The following is a 14066-nucleotide window of genomic DNA, read 5'->3' on the forward strand; positions in this document are numbered from 1 at the left end:
TTTTGAGACAAGAGACATTCAGAGGTGGTTTGCCCTTGCCTGCCTCTACATAACAACCATGGACCTCCTTGGTGGTTTCCCATCCAATTACTAACCAGGGCCGCCCTTGCTTAGTTTCCAAGATTTGACAGGATCAGTCTAGACTGGGCTATCTATGTCAGGGCACTCCTGAATATAGAAACAAAAAAAAAATGATCAAGGCATCTGAGAGACCTAGGAATAGCAAAGATACACCAAATAATCAAAAGTATTGGAGCATGGTGGCTTTCTTTAGTCATCTGCGGATGATAATACTGGTCTACCCAACAGGGTTGATGGCCTATAATTTCTACTGTAGTCAAATCCTGTCCAATATTCTGTGTAGGGCTGACAACCTCCAAATGGGTCCTGGAGATCTCCCAGAATTACAACAGATCTCCAGGCCACAGAGATCAGTTCCCCTGGAGAACATGGCTGCTTTGGAGGGTAGACTCTATGGCATTGTACCCTGCTGAGATACTTTCCCCTTCACAAACCCTCCCTCCCTAGGCTCTACCCCCAAATCTTCAGGAATTTCTCAAGCTGGAGTTGGCAAACCTGATTCTATGAAGCCAGGAATGCCAAGAATGTCACCACGGTGGTGGCAGCTTCCTTCGCCCTGCAGCCGTCAGGAGCCAACCTAACAGTATAGCAAGGGTGCATCTCCCACAAATGCAAGCTCATCCTCAATGGATTAGGCACATTCATTGTTTGCGTGTATTAAGTGCCATCAAGTTGCTTGCACCTCATGGGGACCCTATGAATTAATGTCCTCCAAAACATCCTAATGTTAACAGCCTCACTCAGGCCTTGCAAACTGAGGACCGTGGCTTCCTTGATTGAGTCAATCCATCTTGTTGGGTCTTCCTCTTTTCCTGCTGCCTTCCACTTTTCCTAGCATTATTGTCTTTTCCAGTGACTCTTGTCTTCTTATAATGTGACCAGAGTATGATAGCCTCAGTTTAGTCATTTTAGCTTCTAGGGAGAGTTTAGGCTTGATTTCATTACAGTGGTTAAAAAAGTTGATTTCATTGTTTTACAGTAACAGCTAACGTTTAAAAATCAGCATGAGCATTAAATGTCAGCATGATTCAAGTCACTTCTGTTGTGCCAATAAACATAATGATTTAAAATAATAAAAGCCCTCCTTCGCTTGGCATTTGACCAATCAAATGTGGTCAAGTAATGGGCAAGTAATTTGACCATATTTGACTGCTAAATTATGGGATGCGGTTGTAGTCAGACCGAGGGTCTATGCATACCCTAAAGCTACCAAGTACTTCTACCGTCATCTCCTAAGGGAGGCTTACTCCAAACTTTGAAAGTCTGTAAAGCTGGGGGAGGGGGGGACTGACAATCCTCTGGCAGGATGCCTTGTGCTGACAGGGCAAGTCTCCCACGATCCAAGTCTGCTCTTCTTCCCAGCCGGGCTTGCATGCTTCCTTGACTCCCTCTCCCTGAGCCATCCGGTTTCTTAAGCAAAGATGTTCAATCTTTGTAATGAACTAGGAATGGAAGAGTAAACTAGCAGAGGATGCAGTGGTGGCAAGGCTGGCAAACCAAGTGAATAAAAGACCAAGTGAAGAATTTGAAAACAACTGGGAGCTTGAGTACTCACTTGTTTGTTAAAATGTTGTATAAGCAAAATTGAGTTTGGGTAGATATATGCTTATGTGAAGGAAGAAAGCATTAGATATTAAATTAAAAATAAGAATGTCAATGGTACAATGTTAGCAATATAGAGAATAAGCTAGCAATTAGAAAACAAAGAGGGCCATATATTAAGAGGGTGGAGATATGACATAATATACTCCCTAAGTAGGATAGAATAATAATAATCATGAGGTAGTTTTATCAAAATTTTGTATTTCCACCCAGAACATTTCTGTATTATTTTCTGTTTTTCTGTATTTCTGTTTTTGTATATACTGAAATGAAAAATAAAATATTTTAAGAAATTGATCAAATTTATTTATTTATTTTTAGATTTGTACCCTGCCCTCTATCCAAATCCACGTCACCTTGTCGCTCTGCTGCAGCAGTTCCCCTTTTCCTTCTTTAGCTCCCGCCTTCTCGTTGCCCTGATCTCAGAGTGGCATTATTCGGTGGGGGGAGCCGGGGGGAACCAAAGTGCTCACCTTTGACAAACACGTAGATCTTGGCCTTGAGCTCTTCATTCGAACGGAACCGGCTGTAAAGGCAGGTGAAGTAGCCAGTGTCGCCGGCAGAAGCTTGGTCCGTCGCGAGCGTGCTGCAGGTCAGCCACGGCCTGTCCGAACACTTCTGCTCGTAGACACGCCACCTCTTGCCATCTTTGGAGGCGTCATTTCCCCAGAGCCACATCAAACCGGGCAAACCCCTATTAACAGAACAAATGGGGTACACAATGAAATTCAGGCATAAGAACATAAGAAAGGCCATGCTGGATCAGACCAAGGTCCAACCAGTCCAGCAGTCTGTTCACACAGTGGCCAACCAGGGTTCCACAGCACCTCAAATCATAGGCATGCTCCTCTGATCCTGGAGAGAATAGGTATGCATCACGACTAGTATCCATTTTTACTAGTAGCCATGAATAGCCCTCTCCTCCATGAACACGTCCACTCCCCTCTTAAAGCCTTCCAAGTTGGCAGCCATCACCACATCCTGGGGCAGGGAGTTCCACAATTTAACTATGCATTGTGAGAAGAAATACTTCCTTTAGTCTGTTTTGAATCTCTCACCCTCCAGCTTCAGCAGATGACCCCACGTTCTAGTATTATGAGAGAGGGAGAAAAGCTTCTCCTTGTCCACTCTCTCCATAACTTACATAATTTTATAGACCTCTATCATGCCTCCCCTTAACCACCTCCTTTCCAAGCTAAACAGCCCTAGGCATTCCCCATAGGGCAGTTGCTCTAGCCTCCTGATCATTTTGGTTGCTCTTTTCTGCACCTTCTCAAGCTCTGCAATATCCTTTTTTAGGTTTGCTGACGAGAACCGCAAACGGTATTCCAAGTGTGCTCTCACCATAGATTTGTGCAAGGGCAGTATAACTGAGGGGGTCACTGTCTGCCTGGGGGGCATGAGAGACAAGCTGCCTGGGACATTAAAGCAGCCCTGGAGTCATGCAGCTTCTGTGGTCTTCTCAACTCAGACCTGGGCCACAGCAACAAAGAAGGGGGGTTTGGGGTGAAGACACAAGAATCTTCTGATTTCCCCTGACTCATGCACAATTCTCAGAGTTAGGGTTGCCAACCTCCAGGTAGGGACTAAAGAGCTCCTGGTATTACAACTGATCTCCAGACAATGGACATCAGTTTCCTGGGGGAAATGGCTGCTTTGGAAGGTGGACTCTATGGCATTATACCATGTTGAGGTTCTTCCTCTTCCCCAAACCCACCCTACGCAGGCTCCACACCCAAATCTCCAGGAATTTTCCAACCCAAAGTTGGCAATCTGACTCAGAGTATTGCCTGGAACAGAAAGACAATGCAGGGGACACATGCAACTCCACCAGCATCTCAGCTCATCTGCCAACAAAGTAGAAGCAGGACTTCTTATTTTGGATTTTTCAGGTCTCCCCCCCCCCCCACTCGAAAACCAAGTTTGGAAGACAAACATTTGGCTGCCGATATTATTTCACATGTTGTCGTTACCGGGGGTGGGGGTTTCCTCCTGATGTTATGGACAACAGTCTTGCTTTTTATGAGGTCAGGGTATCTTTCATTGAGACCACATATTGGATTGGGCAGCTCTTTCAAACATACTACATAACGGATGCAATTTATTTCTCTTCCTCACAGGTTAGACGCTGGGGAAAAGAAGGGCAGGTTTTAAAAGCAAAGAGGGAAGATGGCATGCTTATTCCATACATCTCAGAAATGAAGCAAGGGACTTGTAACAACTCTCCTGTTACCACTCTTCTACTCACACCAAGGGCACTGCAACATTCTGGCCTAAGGCCCCCCCTATGGCTGGAGGCTCTTCTATGCTGGCTTTGTTATCATCCTAGAGCAGCCGGAGGGGGGGGGGATTGCCCATTCCACATAATAAATTGCAAAATATGAACAAGTTGGCATATTTTAAAGTATCCTCTGTTTGACTGCTGCAACGCACAACCTGCTCTGAGACCCCCAAAACCACTTCTACTATTTGAGGGCAGAACTCCTCAATTCCTACTTTTCCTCAGTCTTTTCTCTAAATGTGGTTTAGATCCTATTATTGTTAGGTGGATTTGCAACTGGTTGACAGATCGTACCCAAAGAGGGCTAGTTAATGTTTCCTCATCCTCTTGGAGAGAAGTGACTAGTGGAGTTCCTCAGGGATCAGTGCTGGGCCCTGTGTTGTTCAACATCTTTATAAATGATTTGGATGAAGGAATAGAGGGGATGCTTATTAAATTTCCAGATGATACTAAATTGGGAGGGGTAGCAAATACGGTAGAATCAGAGCCAAGATGCAGGATGATCTTGACAGGCTGGAGAAGTGGGCTAGAACTAATAAAATGCACTTCAACAAAGACAAATGTAAAGTTCTGCATTTAGGTAGGAAAAATCAAATGCATAATTATAGGATGGGGGAGACTTGTCTGAGCAGTTGTGTGTGTGAAAAGGATCTTGGGGTCTTAGTAGACCAAACACTGAACATGAGTCAGCAGTGTGATGTGGTAGCTAAAAAGGCAAATGCAGTCTTGGGCTGCATCAACAGCAATACTGCATCAAGTATAGTGTCCAGATCACGTGAAGTGAAGGTATCGCTTTACTCAGCTCTGGTTAGACCTCAACTAGAGTACTGTGTTCAGTTTTGGGCACCACAATTTAAAAAAGATGTAGACAAGCTGGAACGTGTTGAGACGAGGGCAACAAAGATGGTGAGGGGTCTGGAGACCAAGTCCTATGAGGAAAGGTTGAAGGTGCTGGGTATGTTTAGCCTGAAGAGGAGAAGACTGAGAGGGGATATGATAACCATGTTCAAGTACTTGAGGGGCTGTCATATAGAGGAGGGTGCCGAGTTGTTTTCTGTTGCCCAAGAAGGTCGGACCAGAACCAACGAGTTGAAACTCAAAAGAGTTTCCGTCTAGACATTAGGAAGAATTTTCTAACAGAGCGGTTCCTCAGTGGAACAGGCTTCCTCGGGAGGTGGTAAGCTCTCCTTCCCTGGAGGTTTTTAAGAAGAGGTTAGATGGCCATCTGTCAGCAATGCTGATTCTGGGACCTTAGGCAGATGATGAGAGGGAGGGCATCTTGGCCATCTTCTGGTCACTAGGTGTATGTGGGGGAGAGGTAGTTGTGAATTTCCTGCATTGTGCAGGGGGTTGGACTTGATGACCCTGGTGGCCCCTTCCAACTCTATGATTCTATGATTTATTGTGTGTTGCCCATAGGTGCATGGCTTGTATACCTTTGGATTTGGAAAGGGGGATATAAAAGCCTGAATTCAGAAAGAGATTAGTTTGTGCAGCAGATGCCAAACCTTCCCACTCCTGAATCAACTCATGTAGGGCCTTCTTTGGAGGGGAGGGAGGTCTTCTTTGCCCCTTGGCTCATACTGCAGGAGGCTCAGTTTTTTCACAAATTCCACGACAGAACTCTGGCCCTTAACGAGGGTAAATCTACATGAGTCCTGTCCAGTTCATGAGATATTGGTTACCTGCAAGTTATGGTGAAGGGCTCTCCCGCATGGACAATAATGTGCTCTCTGGCAAAGCTCAGCTCTGGTTTCATCAGCCTCTCTTCCTTCGCAAGCCCTGAGCCAAAACAAGCACACAAATGAACAAGATATATTAGGTGCAAATGTTTTTCCTTCAAAAAATGGAACCAACAGAGTGATTTTTGAATGCTAACACATCTACAGCAACCTAGTTCACTTCCATCTATTCCCCATTTAAAAAGATAAAGTGATGCCAGGCTGGAAAGTGTGTGTGTAAAGGACCAGAGATTAGACTGTAAGAATGGAATCAGCAATACTGTTCACTTGCCATTTGCTCCATCACTTTGTCTAATGACTAAATGTGCCTCTGTATTCATCTTCCATTCCCACGCCATGAATTGAACCATAACTTTTTCATTCCATTGCCTTTCAGCATGTTTCGCCAATGTAAATATTTCATGACACAGAAGCAGAGATAAAATATATTATCTCCAAATATTCAATATTTGCTTGAATTTCCAGTCATCCTTCCTAACTTTTCAATGCCATTTGAAATAAGAGATGTTTACCTCAACATCTGAAATCTATAGGGAGATGAAATTTTAGATATCACTGGTTGACTTGATTGTTTTAATTTGGGCACAGATCAAATAGGAACGGTAACAAGCACTGCCATTGAACATCCACTAACAAATATTGTCAAATACTAGATATCACAGGGTGGGGAGGGGCTGAGTTCACACTAGGGGGGGGGGTGAGCCATCAGGTGATGGCATTACATCACTTCCAGGGTTTCCCTGGAATGTAATGCCATAACCCTGAATGTAATGTAATTCCTGGATGTAATATAATTCCATTACATGGAATGTAATGCCATTCCCTGAATGTAATGCCATAACCTGATGGCTCACTGCCCCCTCCCCCCGGACTTCTTCTGGTTGCCACTGCTGGCTAGCAACCCTACCGGTGGAGCAACATTGAGCAACATTGTGTTGCTCTAGGAATCGCTGGAAATTCTATTACAGGGGTCCCCAGACTCTTTGAGCCTGCAGGCACTTCTGGACTTCTGACATAGGGTGGTGGGCACAACAAAGTGGCTGGTCTAGGAGGTGGAGCCAACCACAAAATGTCAGGAGCGAAGTCACCCATAGCTCTAATAGATGACGATGGGTAGCTGGGTTAGTCTGTCTGTGGCAGTAGAAAAGAGCAAGAGTCCAGTAGCACCTAATAAATTTTCTAGCAGGGTATAAGCTTTCATGAGCCACAGCTCTGAAGAAGTGTATCTGAAGAAGTGAGCTGTGACTCATAAAAGCTCCTACCCTGCCAGAAATTCTGTTAGTCTTAAAGGTGCTACTGAACTCTTGCTCTTTTCTATTGCATCTATAGCATTTCTATAGCATTTTGGGCAGAAGCTCTGTTAACATGATGCCTTTGAAGATGAGCATATTGTTTAAAAATATTTTCTTGTGTGTGTGTGTGTGTTAAGTGCCGTCAAGTCGCTTCCGACTCATGGCGACCCTATGAATCAATGTCCCCCAAAATGTCCTATCTTTGACAGCCTTGCTCAGGTCTTGCTCAGGTCTTGCTTCCTTTATTGAGTCAATCCATCTCTTGTTGGGTCTTCCTCTTTTCCTGCTGCCCTCAACTTTTCCCAGCATGACTGTCTTTTCTAGTGACTCTTGCCTTCTCATAATGTGACCAAAATATGACAGCCTCAGTTTACTCATTTTAGCTTCTAGGGTCAGTTCAGGCTTGATTTGATCTATAACCCACTGATTTGTTTTTTTGGCAGCCCATGGTATCTGTAACACTCTCCTCCAACACCACATTTCAAAGGAGTCTACTTTCTTCCTGTCACCTTTCTTCATTGCCAACTTTCACACCCATACATAGTAATAGGGAATACGATGGCATGAATTAACCTGATCTTGGTTGCCAGTGACACATCCTTACACTTCAGAATCTTTTCTAGCCCCTTCCCAGTCTCAATCTCCTTCTGATTTCTTGGCTGCAGTCTCCCTTTTGGTTGATGATGGAGCCAAGGAATAGAAAGTCTTCAACAATTTCAATTTCCTCATTGTCAGCCTTAAAGTTGTGTAATTCTCCTGTAGTCATTACTTTTGTCTTCTTGATGTTCACCTTTTCTTGCATACAAACAGCTTATCTTCAGTCACACAATAAAGATCCTTGTGCTATGGTGGGAGCTGCTGCTGAAGCAGTGTTTTAAAAATCTGCACAGCACAGCCAATTAAATCTCCAATGACATATCAGAAAACCCTGCTGGGCAAAATCTTTAGCTGGCCATGCCCGCTTTCTCAAAACACTTGGTGGGAAGCAGGAAAGGGGATTTCCCAGTAATTCCTAGAGCAACATCACTTCTGGTTATTTCCCATAAGTTATGTCATAACACTGTTGCTCAACTACAATTTTTTAATCTTTCCTCCCACTGGCTGCGGGAGTGCCAATGGGTAACAGGAGCTGGGGGCAAGCCTATCCTCAGGTCCCCGTTATCCCAAACCCGGAGACTCTTTGGATGGGGCTGGATGATGTAAAGGGCAGAGGACACTGATATGGTGACTTTCAATGTAGCCATGTGACACTGAACAGCAGTTTTAATAGCAGTAGTTTTGTACACCCCTAGGTATGTACCATGTGGTATCTGTATGTAGTCACCATCAGGCAGCTTTGAAGATATGGGCTGTTATTCAACGTCTTCTCTCAACAGATCCTAATTTACAGGCATAAGACTGCAGGGCAGGATACAAAACTGTTGGGAAAGCTGGGCGTGTAATTACTTCCTTAATTGCTAAAATGGGAGATTCCTAAATTACACCTACCTGCAAATCACTCCCTAGAAGTGACATCATCATGCGGGTGACACCCCCCCCACACACACACACGATTTCTCTGCCCCCCCCCCCCGACAGTTGCCTGGAAACTCTAGGTTCACATGCTGTTGTTCTCTAACAGCTACTGAGTAGGTGAGTGTGATTACTATTTACTAAGGGAAAAACACTATGTATGTGTGCAAAGTTCTTGCAGTTTCAGCATTCAGAGAAAGGATTAAACATAGCTCAGATTTATTTGTATCTTCCCAATCACCTTGCTTTTCTGCCATCAGAGGTAGCAGGCCTTAAGACTGCCCCCCTCAGGCTTTTGGCCTTCTACAGGTTTTTTTCCTACTGTGGAAATGAGTTATGGATAGGGATACCAGCTCTGGGTTAGGGAATTCCTGGAGATTTGGGGGTAGAACCTGGGGAGGGTGGGAAGGGGAAGGGGCTCAGTAGGGCTGTGATGCCACAGAGTCCACCCTCCAAAGCAGCCATTTTCTCCAGGGGAAGCCAGGTTCATATTTTTGTTTAATACCCTGGCACCCAACGGCCTCAATTCCTCTCTAGATTTAACCTGCTTTCTTTGAGCAATTTATTACTGTACCTTTAAGAGCCCCGTTGACACACACCTGTATGCAATTAGCAGATATAAGGGGGTCTTGGCAGTCACAGTCATTGAGACAGGCTACTATGCTGTCCGTTCAGAGTGACTGACACTGGATTCTCTACTTTACTGGCATGGCAGAACTTATTTTTTATGAGTATGATTGGTTCTGTTATATGATGGAGTGAGATACCGGTATGTTTGTATACCCGATTGTGTTTACAGCATTTCACGCTAGTTTATGGTTTTGAGTGGAAGACCAGGACCAGGACTGAAGAAACCTCAATGGAAAGGGACTTTTTATCAGAACCCCTTCTCTTCGCTAGTTGGTCTCACCACAATTTTTTCTAGGTGCTTCTACTTCCAATTTAGGATGTTTATATAGCGCTGGTTACCAACTATCAGGTTACCAACTGTACTCTTTGCGACTTTGTCATGCCATTTGCAGTTTGCAAAGTTCTTTGCTATGTTGTTGTTGGTGTAGTTTTGATATACTTGTGTGTTATTTGTTGTAACGTTGCATAACAGTGTGATTCTCTAAGAGCATATATATATATTGCATGTTGAGATAAAATCAATATACACAACCGTGGTTTGGTTATACATTTATTGTTATAATCATTGTTTGAACAGTTTCCATTTAGTTATCAGTGCTACTTTTTTGCACATTCCCACCTGGAGGTTGGCAACCCTAGTTCTGGCAATTAATCCTGCCTGATCATTATGCCTCTCTCAACCTTTACCCTGAATCCCAGCTGGGGAGGGGGCATAGGGGCTTAATAGTGGTTATTCACCTGTGAGTAGGCTTGACAGGTTCCTACTCTCCTCTGGCGGGAGGTTTTTGGAGTGGAACCATGCACATGCGATCCCCGCCCCTCACAGGGTTGTCAACCTCCAGGTACTAGCTGGAGATCTGCTTTGGCCATTGGACTCTATAGCATTGAAGTCCCTCCCCTCCCCAAACCCCACCCTCCTCAGGCTCCACCCCAAAAACCTCCATCCGGTGGCGAAGGAGGACCTGCAAAACCTAGCCCCTGAGCCAGCCAATTGCTCGCCAATCCAAGCGACCTGGCAACCCTATCTGTGAGTAAACATGCACAGAGGCTGGGCTGGCGTCAGCATACCCTGAAATGGGGCGGCTGCCAGGGCCCAAGGCTTCTGGTGGGGCCCACTGCTGCTGACTCCCAACTCGAACATCTCCTCTGGTGCCTCAACTCACACCTTTCCATGGCTGGCTTGTGACTGCTCTGTCACTTGCGCTCCCAGCTGCACATCACAGCACTGCTGGAGAAGGGCATATGCGTAGTGCATAAAGTATCAGCTTTCCTGGTGACCTATCTGCACCCACAACTAGGGTTGCCAATCCCACCCTCCTTAGGCTCCACCCCAAAAACCTCCAGATATTTCCCAACCTGGAGCTGGCAACTCTATACTAGGCTGAATGAAACTGGGTGTTTGATTTTCTGCTCCTTCGCATGGGCAAACTTCCCACAGCAAATAAAGGAGGGGAACCTAAAGTAGTACAACCACTCATGCTGACTTTCTGCCCATTTATCACTCTGGACAAAAAGGAGGACAGAAACTACTATACAGAGCAGGAACAAAGCTTAATTTCTTAAAAACATACATAGAGCCCCTGTTGGATCAAATCAGCAATCCATCTAGCATCTTGGGAAACCCAAAGCCAACAAATTTGACCCAAAGGGGGAAAAATAACGAATCCCTGATTTTGCCTGTGTTTGAATAGCTTATGCAGGGGACCAGCTCCCCCCGCCACACACACACACACAGACACACATTCTCATACAAGACCAGCCAACACCAAGGCCATCTGGTTTGCCTATTAAAGAAGTACATAAAGGTGTTTTTTTTTAAAAAAAATAAAGCAGATGGGATAAATCGAGTCAATAAAGGGTTAACCGACTCAGCTCCAACCCACTTGTAGCTTCCCCGCTCCTCCCCAGGCAACCAGGGCAAAAATGCTTGCACATTTCCCTTATATCACTGCAGCAGAAAAGGCTGGAAGCTTCTTTTTTTACAGAAACTGGGAATGTAGGCAGGCAAATGCCTGTATCCAGGGTATGATTGGAGGGTGCAGGATCCCGAGCTTAGCAGTTCTGCATCTGATCAATGCCTGGATCTCCCTGCTTGAGTCTATGATGGAAGAAATAAACAGTCTCCATTGATTTAGGCTAGAAACTGATGCCAGATTTCTCCTTTCCAGAAAGCTGAGGGTGACCTGGAAGAGGGATTGGGGCTTATGAGACGTGTATTCACCCTATTTTTAACTTTGGTCAAACACTTTGGTCAAGTGTTATTCTGTGTGTATTGTTTAACTCTTCCCCAGGACCTAAGCACAGCGGCTAGATATGGGTACACAACCAGAACCATGAGGGTCTGGGAAAGAGCGGGGAGGATACTGTGCTATGAGCTCACCCCCACCACCACCACCACATTGTCTGCTTATGGCATTTCAGAAATGAAACAGAAATATTTCTTTGATGACTCATGAAATTGCATGTCAGGAATGGGATCACAGGGAATGGAGCTTGCGCTACAAGTCTGTACTGAGAGAAATTATGCTTCTGCCCATCCCTTTCCAAGCCTTCCAGCCCTCCCCACCCCCATGGTTTCTGGATGGGCAGGAGGAAGTTGTATTTGTAGTGGAGAACTGGTAGACAGATAGGGTTGCCAAGTGCCAGGTGGTGGCGGGCAAACCCCCGCCAATCCACCTGGCTGCCCGCCAACCAACTGAGGGTCAGTGGGCAACGCATGCACCAGTTTGAGTGGTAAAGGCCCCGTTGCAGTGCAACACTTCCGGGTGTAAACTGGAGGTGCTGTGATCACGTCGGCACAGCCACGCATGATCTCACTCACTTCCACCCGAAAAACTTCCCGCTTGAGCAGAGGAGGGACCTGGTAAGCCTATAGACAGAGGAAGGGTTCAGGGCCCTGTGCATTATGCTCATTCTCATTCTTCTCTGCAATTTCCACCTCCCACTGCTCCCATTAGACTCATGAAACAAAATGCAGGTGCAGGATGGGGCCGCTGGAGTTGACTCTCGCCCTGCTTTCTCTTTGGACAGGGTCCTCTACAGGAATTACCCTCCTGTGTTGTGGGGCAACAGAAAGAATGGAGAATCTCCCTGTGAGGATCCTTGCTGCCGCGAATGCCTCTGTAGGGCAATCAGAGCACAAGGTGGAATTGACCCCAACAGAACACCACTCGACACTTTCCAGGCTCTTTGAGTGGTTAGGGCAGTAGGATTGTCAACTCTGGACTGGTAAATTCCTGGAGATTTGGGGGGAGGGGTGCAGCCTGAGAAGGGACCTCAGCAGAGTACAGTGCCATAGAACCCAGCCTCCAAAGCAGCCACTTTCTCCAAGGGAACTACCTTTGTCTTCTGGAGATGAGTTGTAATTCTGGGAGATCTCCACCCCCCCACCCCCCCCGGAGGCTGGCAACGCTAGCCAGGAGTCCCCAAGCTTTTAAAGCCTGGAATTCTGACCAAATGGCTGCCACAATTTACCTTTAGTCACAAAGCAAAGATGCTCCTATTGAGGTGGCCGCTGCTGCCAAAGCAACGTTTTTAAAACCTGCAGAAGCATCAAATCTCCAATTGCCAATCCAAAGACTGGCAGGGCAAAAGCTCCGCCTTGCCTTGCCTACTTTCTAAAAACACTTGGAAAGTGCCAAGAAAGATGTCAGCGGGTGCCATGGTGTTAGATTGCAGGACTAGGATCTGGAGGGATCCAGTTCAAACCCCCATTTTGCTGTGGAAGCTGTCTGGGTAATGTTGGGCCAGTCACACGCTCTCAGCCTAGCCAACCTCACCGGGTTGCCGTGAGGATAAAATGGAGGCGAGGAGGAGGATGTAGCCACTTTGGGTCCCCATGAAGGAGAAAGACGGTATAAGTGAACTAAAAATAAAATTAAAACTTCCTTGGGGTCTTCGGCTGGTACTGTTTGCAATGGGCGTGTTGATCTCTGCGTGTTGATCCAGTGCGGGACTCGGGTTTTGTGGTAGAGTTCCAGCACTTCATTGTGCCGTCTTTTAGCCCAGGGCTAGGATTTGGCAGATGATCACTGAGCCCCACATTGAAGCAGGATCATGCTGTGGACACAGGCTGGGCTAAAGCTGCCAAATGCAGGGTAGGAAATTTGTTGGGAATTGGTCTGCGAGTTTTGTCTCTGCCAGGATTGCAAAGAGGGCTGAATGTTTATGTTTTGTTGACGTGGTCTCCGGGGCTGGTGCTGGCCACTTGGTCAGGGTTGACGGGTCAGATCAAGAGCGACAGGTCATGTGATGTTCAGGTGCATTCCAAGAAGCTGGAGCTGAACTGCCGTTTTTGTTAAGAGAAGACTTAAAAAAAAAAAGGTAATGGTCCCCTGTGCAAGCACCGGGTCATTCCTGACCCATGGGGTGACATCACATCCCGACGTTTCCTAGGCAGACTTTGTTTACGAGGTGGTTTGCCAGTGCCTTCCCCAGTCGTCTTCCCTTTAGTATAGTAAACTTCTATGTTTTGTTAAGGAAAGCAACGTGCCTTGAGTCTTTATCACAATCTATCTCAACAAAAAATTCCTGGAGATTTGGAGGCAGAGCCTGGGGAGGGGAAGAACCTGAGTTGGGTAGAATACCACAGAAGCTTTTTATGCAGGGATGTTTCCCCATGGTCACCCCCACCGATTGCTTCGGGGCTTCCTTTTGCTTATGCATGCATTTTCTGCCCATCAGAGGTGGGCTAGCTCCCCCGCCCCCAAGTTTTGCCTGTGTTTTCCAGATGCTGTTTCAGCCAGAACAGACGATGCAGGCAAAATGCGTAGGGAGTGCAAGGCGACCTCTGGGAAACGCCCCTACATAAAAGGCCGGAATCCACCCTCAAAAGCATTTTCTCCAGGACAGAGGATCTCTTTGGTCTGGAGATCAGTTGTAATTCTAGATCTGGAAGATGGCAACACTAGTGAGGGCTGGAAAGCT

The 14066-nt window shown here is 46.1% G+C and overlaps 1 protein-coding gene across 1 annotated transcript in view; it reads right to left on the minus strand.

The window, feature by feature from the left end:
* The window catches only part of LOC130486469 (vascular endothelial growth factor receptor kdr-like), a 194306-nt gene extending 181503 nt beyond the window's left edge, over positions 1–12803 (minus strand). The window contains exons 1-3 of the mRNA XM_056859739.1: positions 12755–12803; positions 5650–5746; positions 2157–2377 (exon numbers count right to left, since the gene is read on the minus strand). Coding sequence (XP_056715717.1) covers positions 2157–2377; positions 5650–5746; positions 12755–12803 — 367 coding nt within the window. The remainder of the gene's footprint in view (positions 1–2156; positions 2378–5649; positions 5747–12754) is intronic.
* Between the last annotated feature and the right edge of the window lie 1263 nt (positions 12804–14066).

Source organism: Euleptes europaea, chromosome 13 (genome assembly GCF_029931775.1).
Source record: "Euleptes europaea isolate rEulEur1 chromosome 13, rEulEur1.hap1, whole genome shotgun sequence".
Classification (NCBI taxonomy): Eukaryota; Metazoa; Chordata; class Lepidosauria; order Squamata; family Sphaerodactylidae; genus Euleptes; species Euleptes europaea.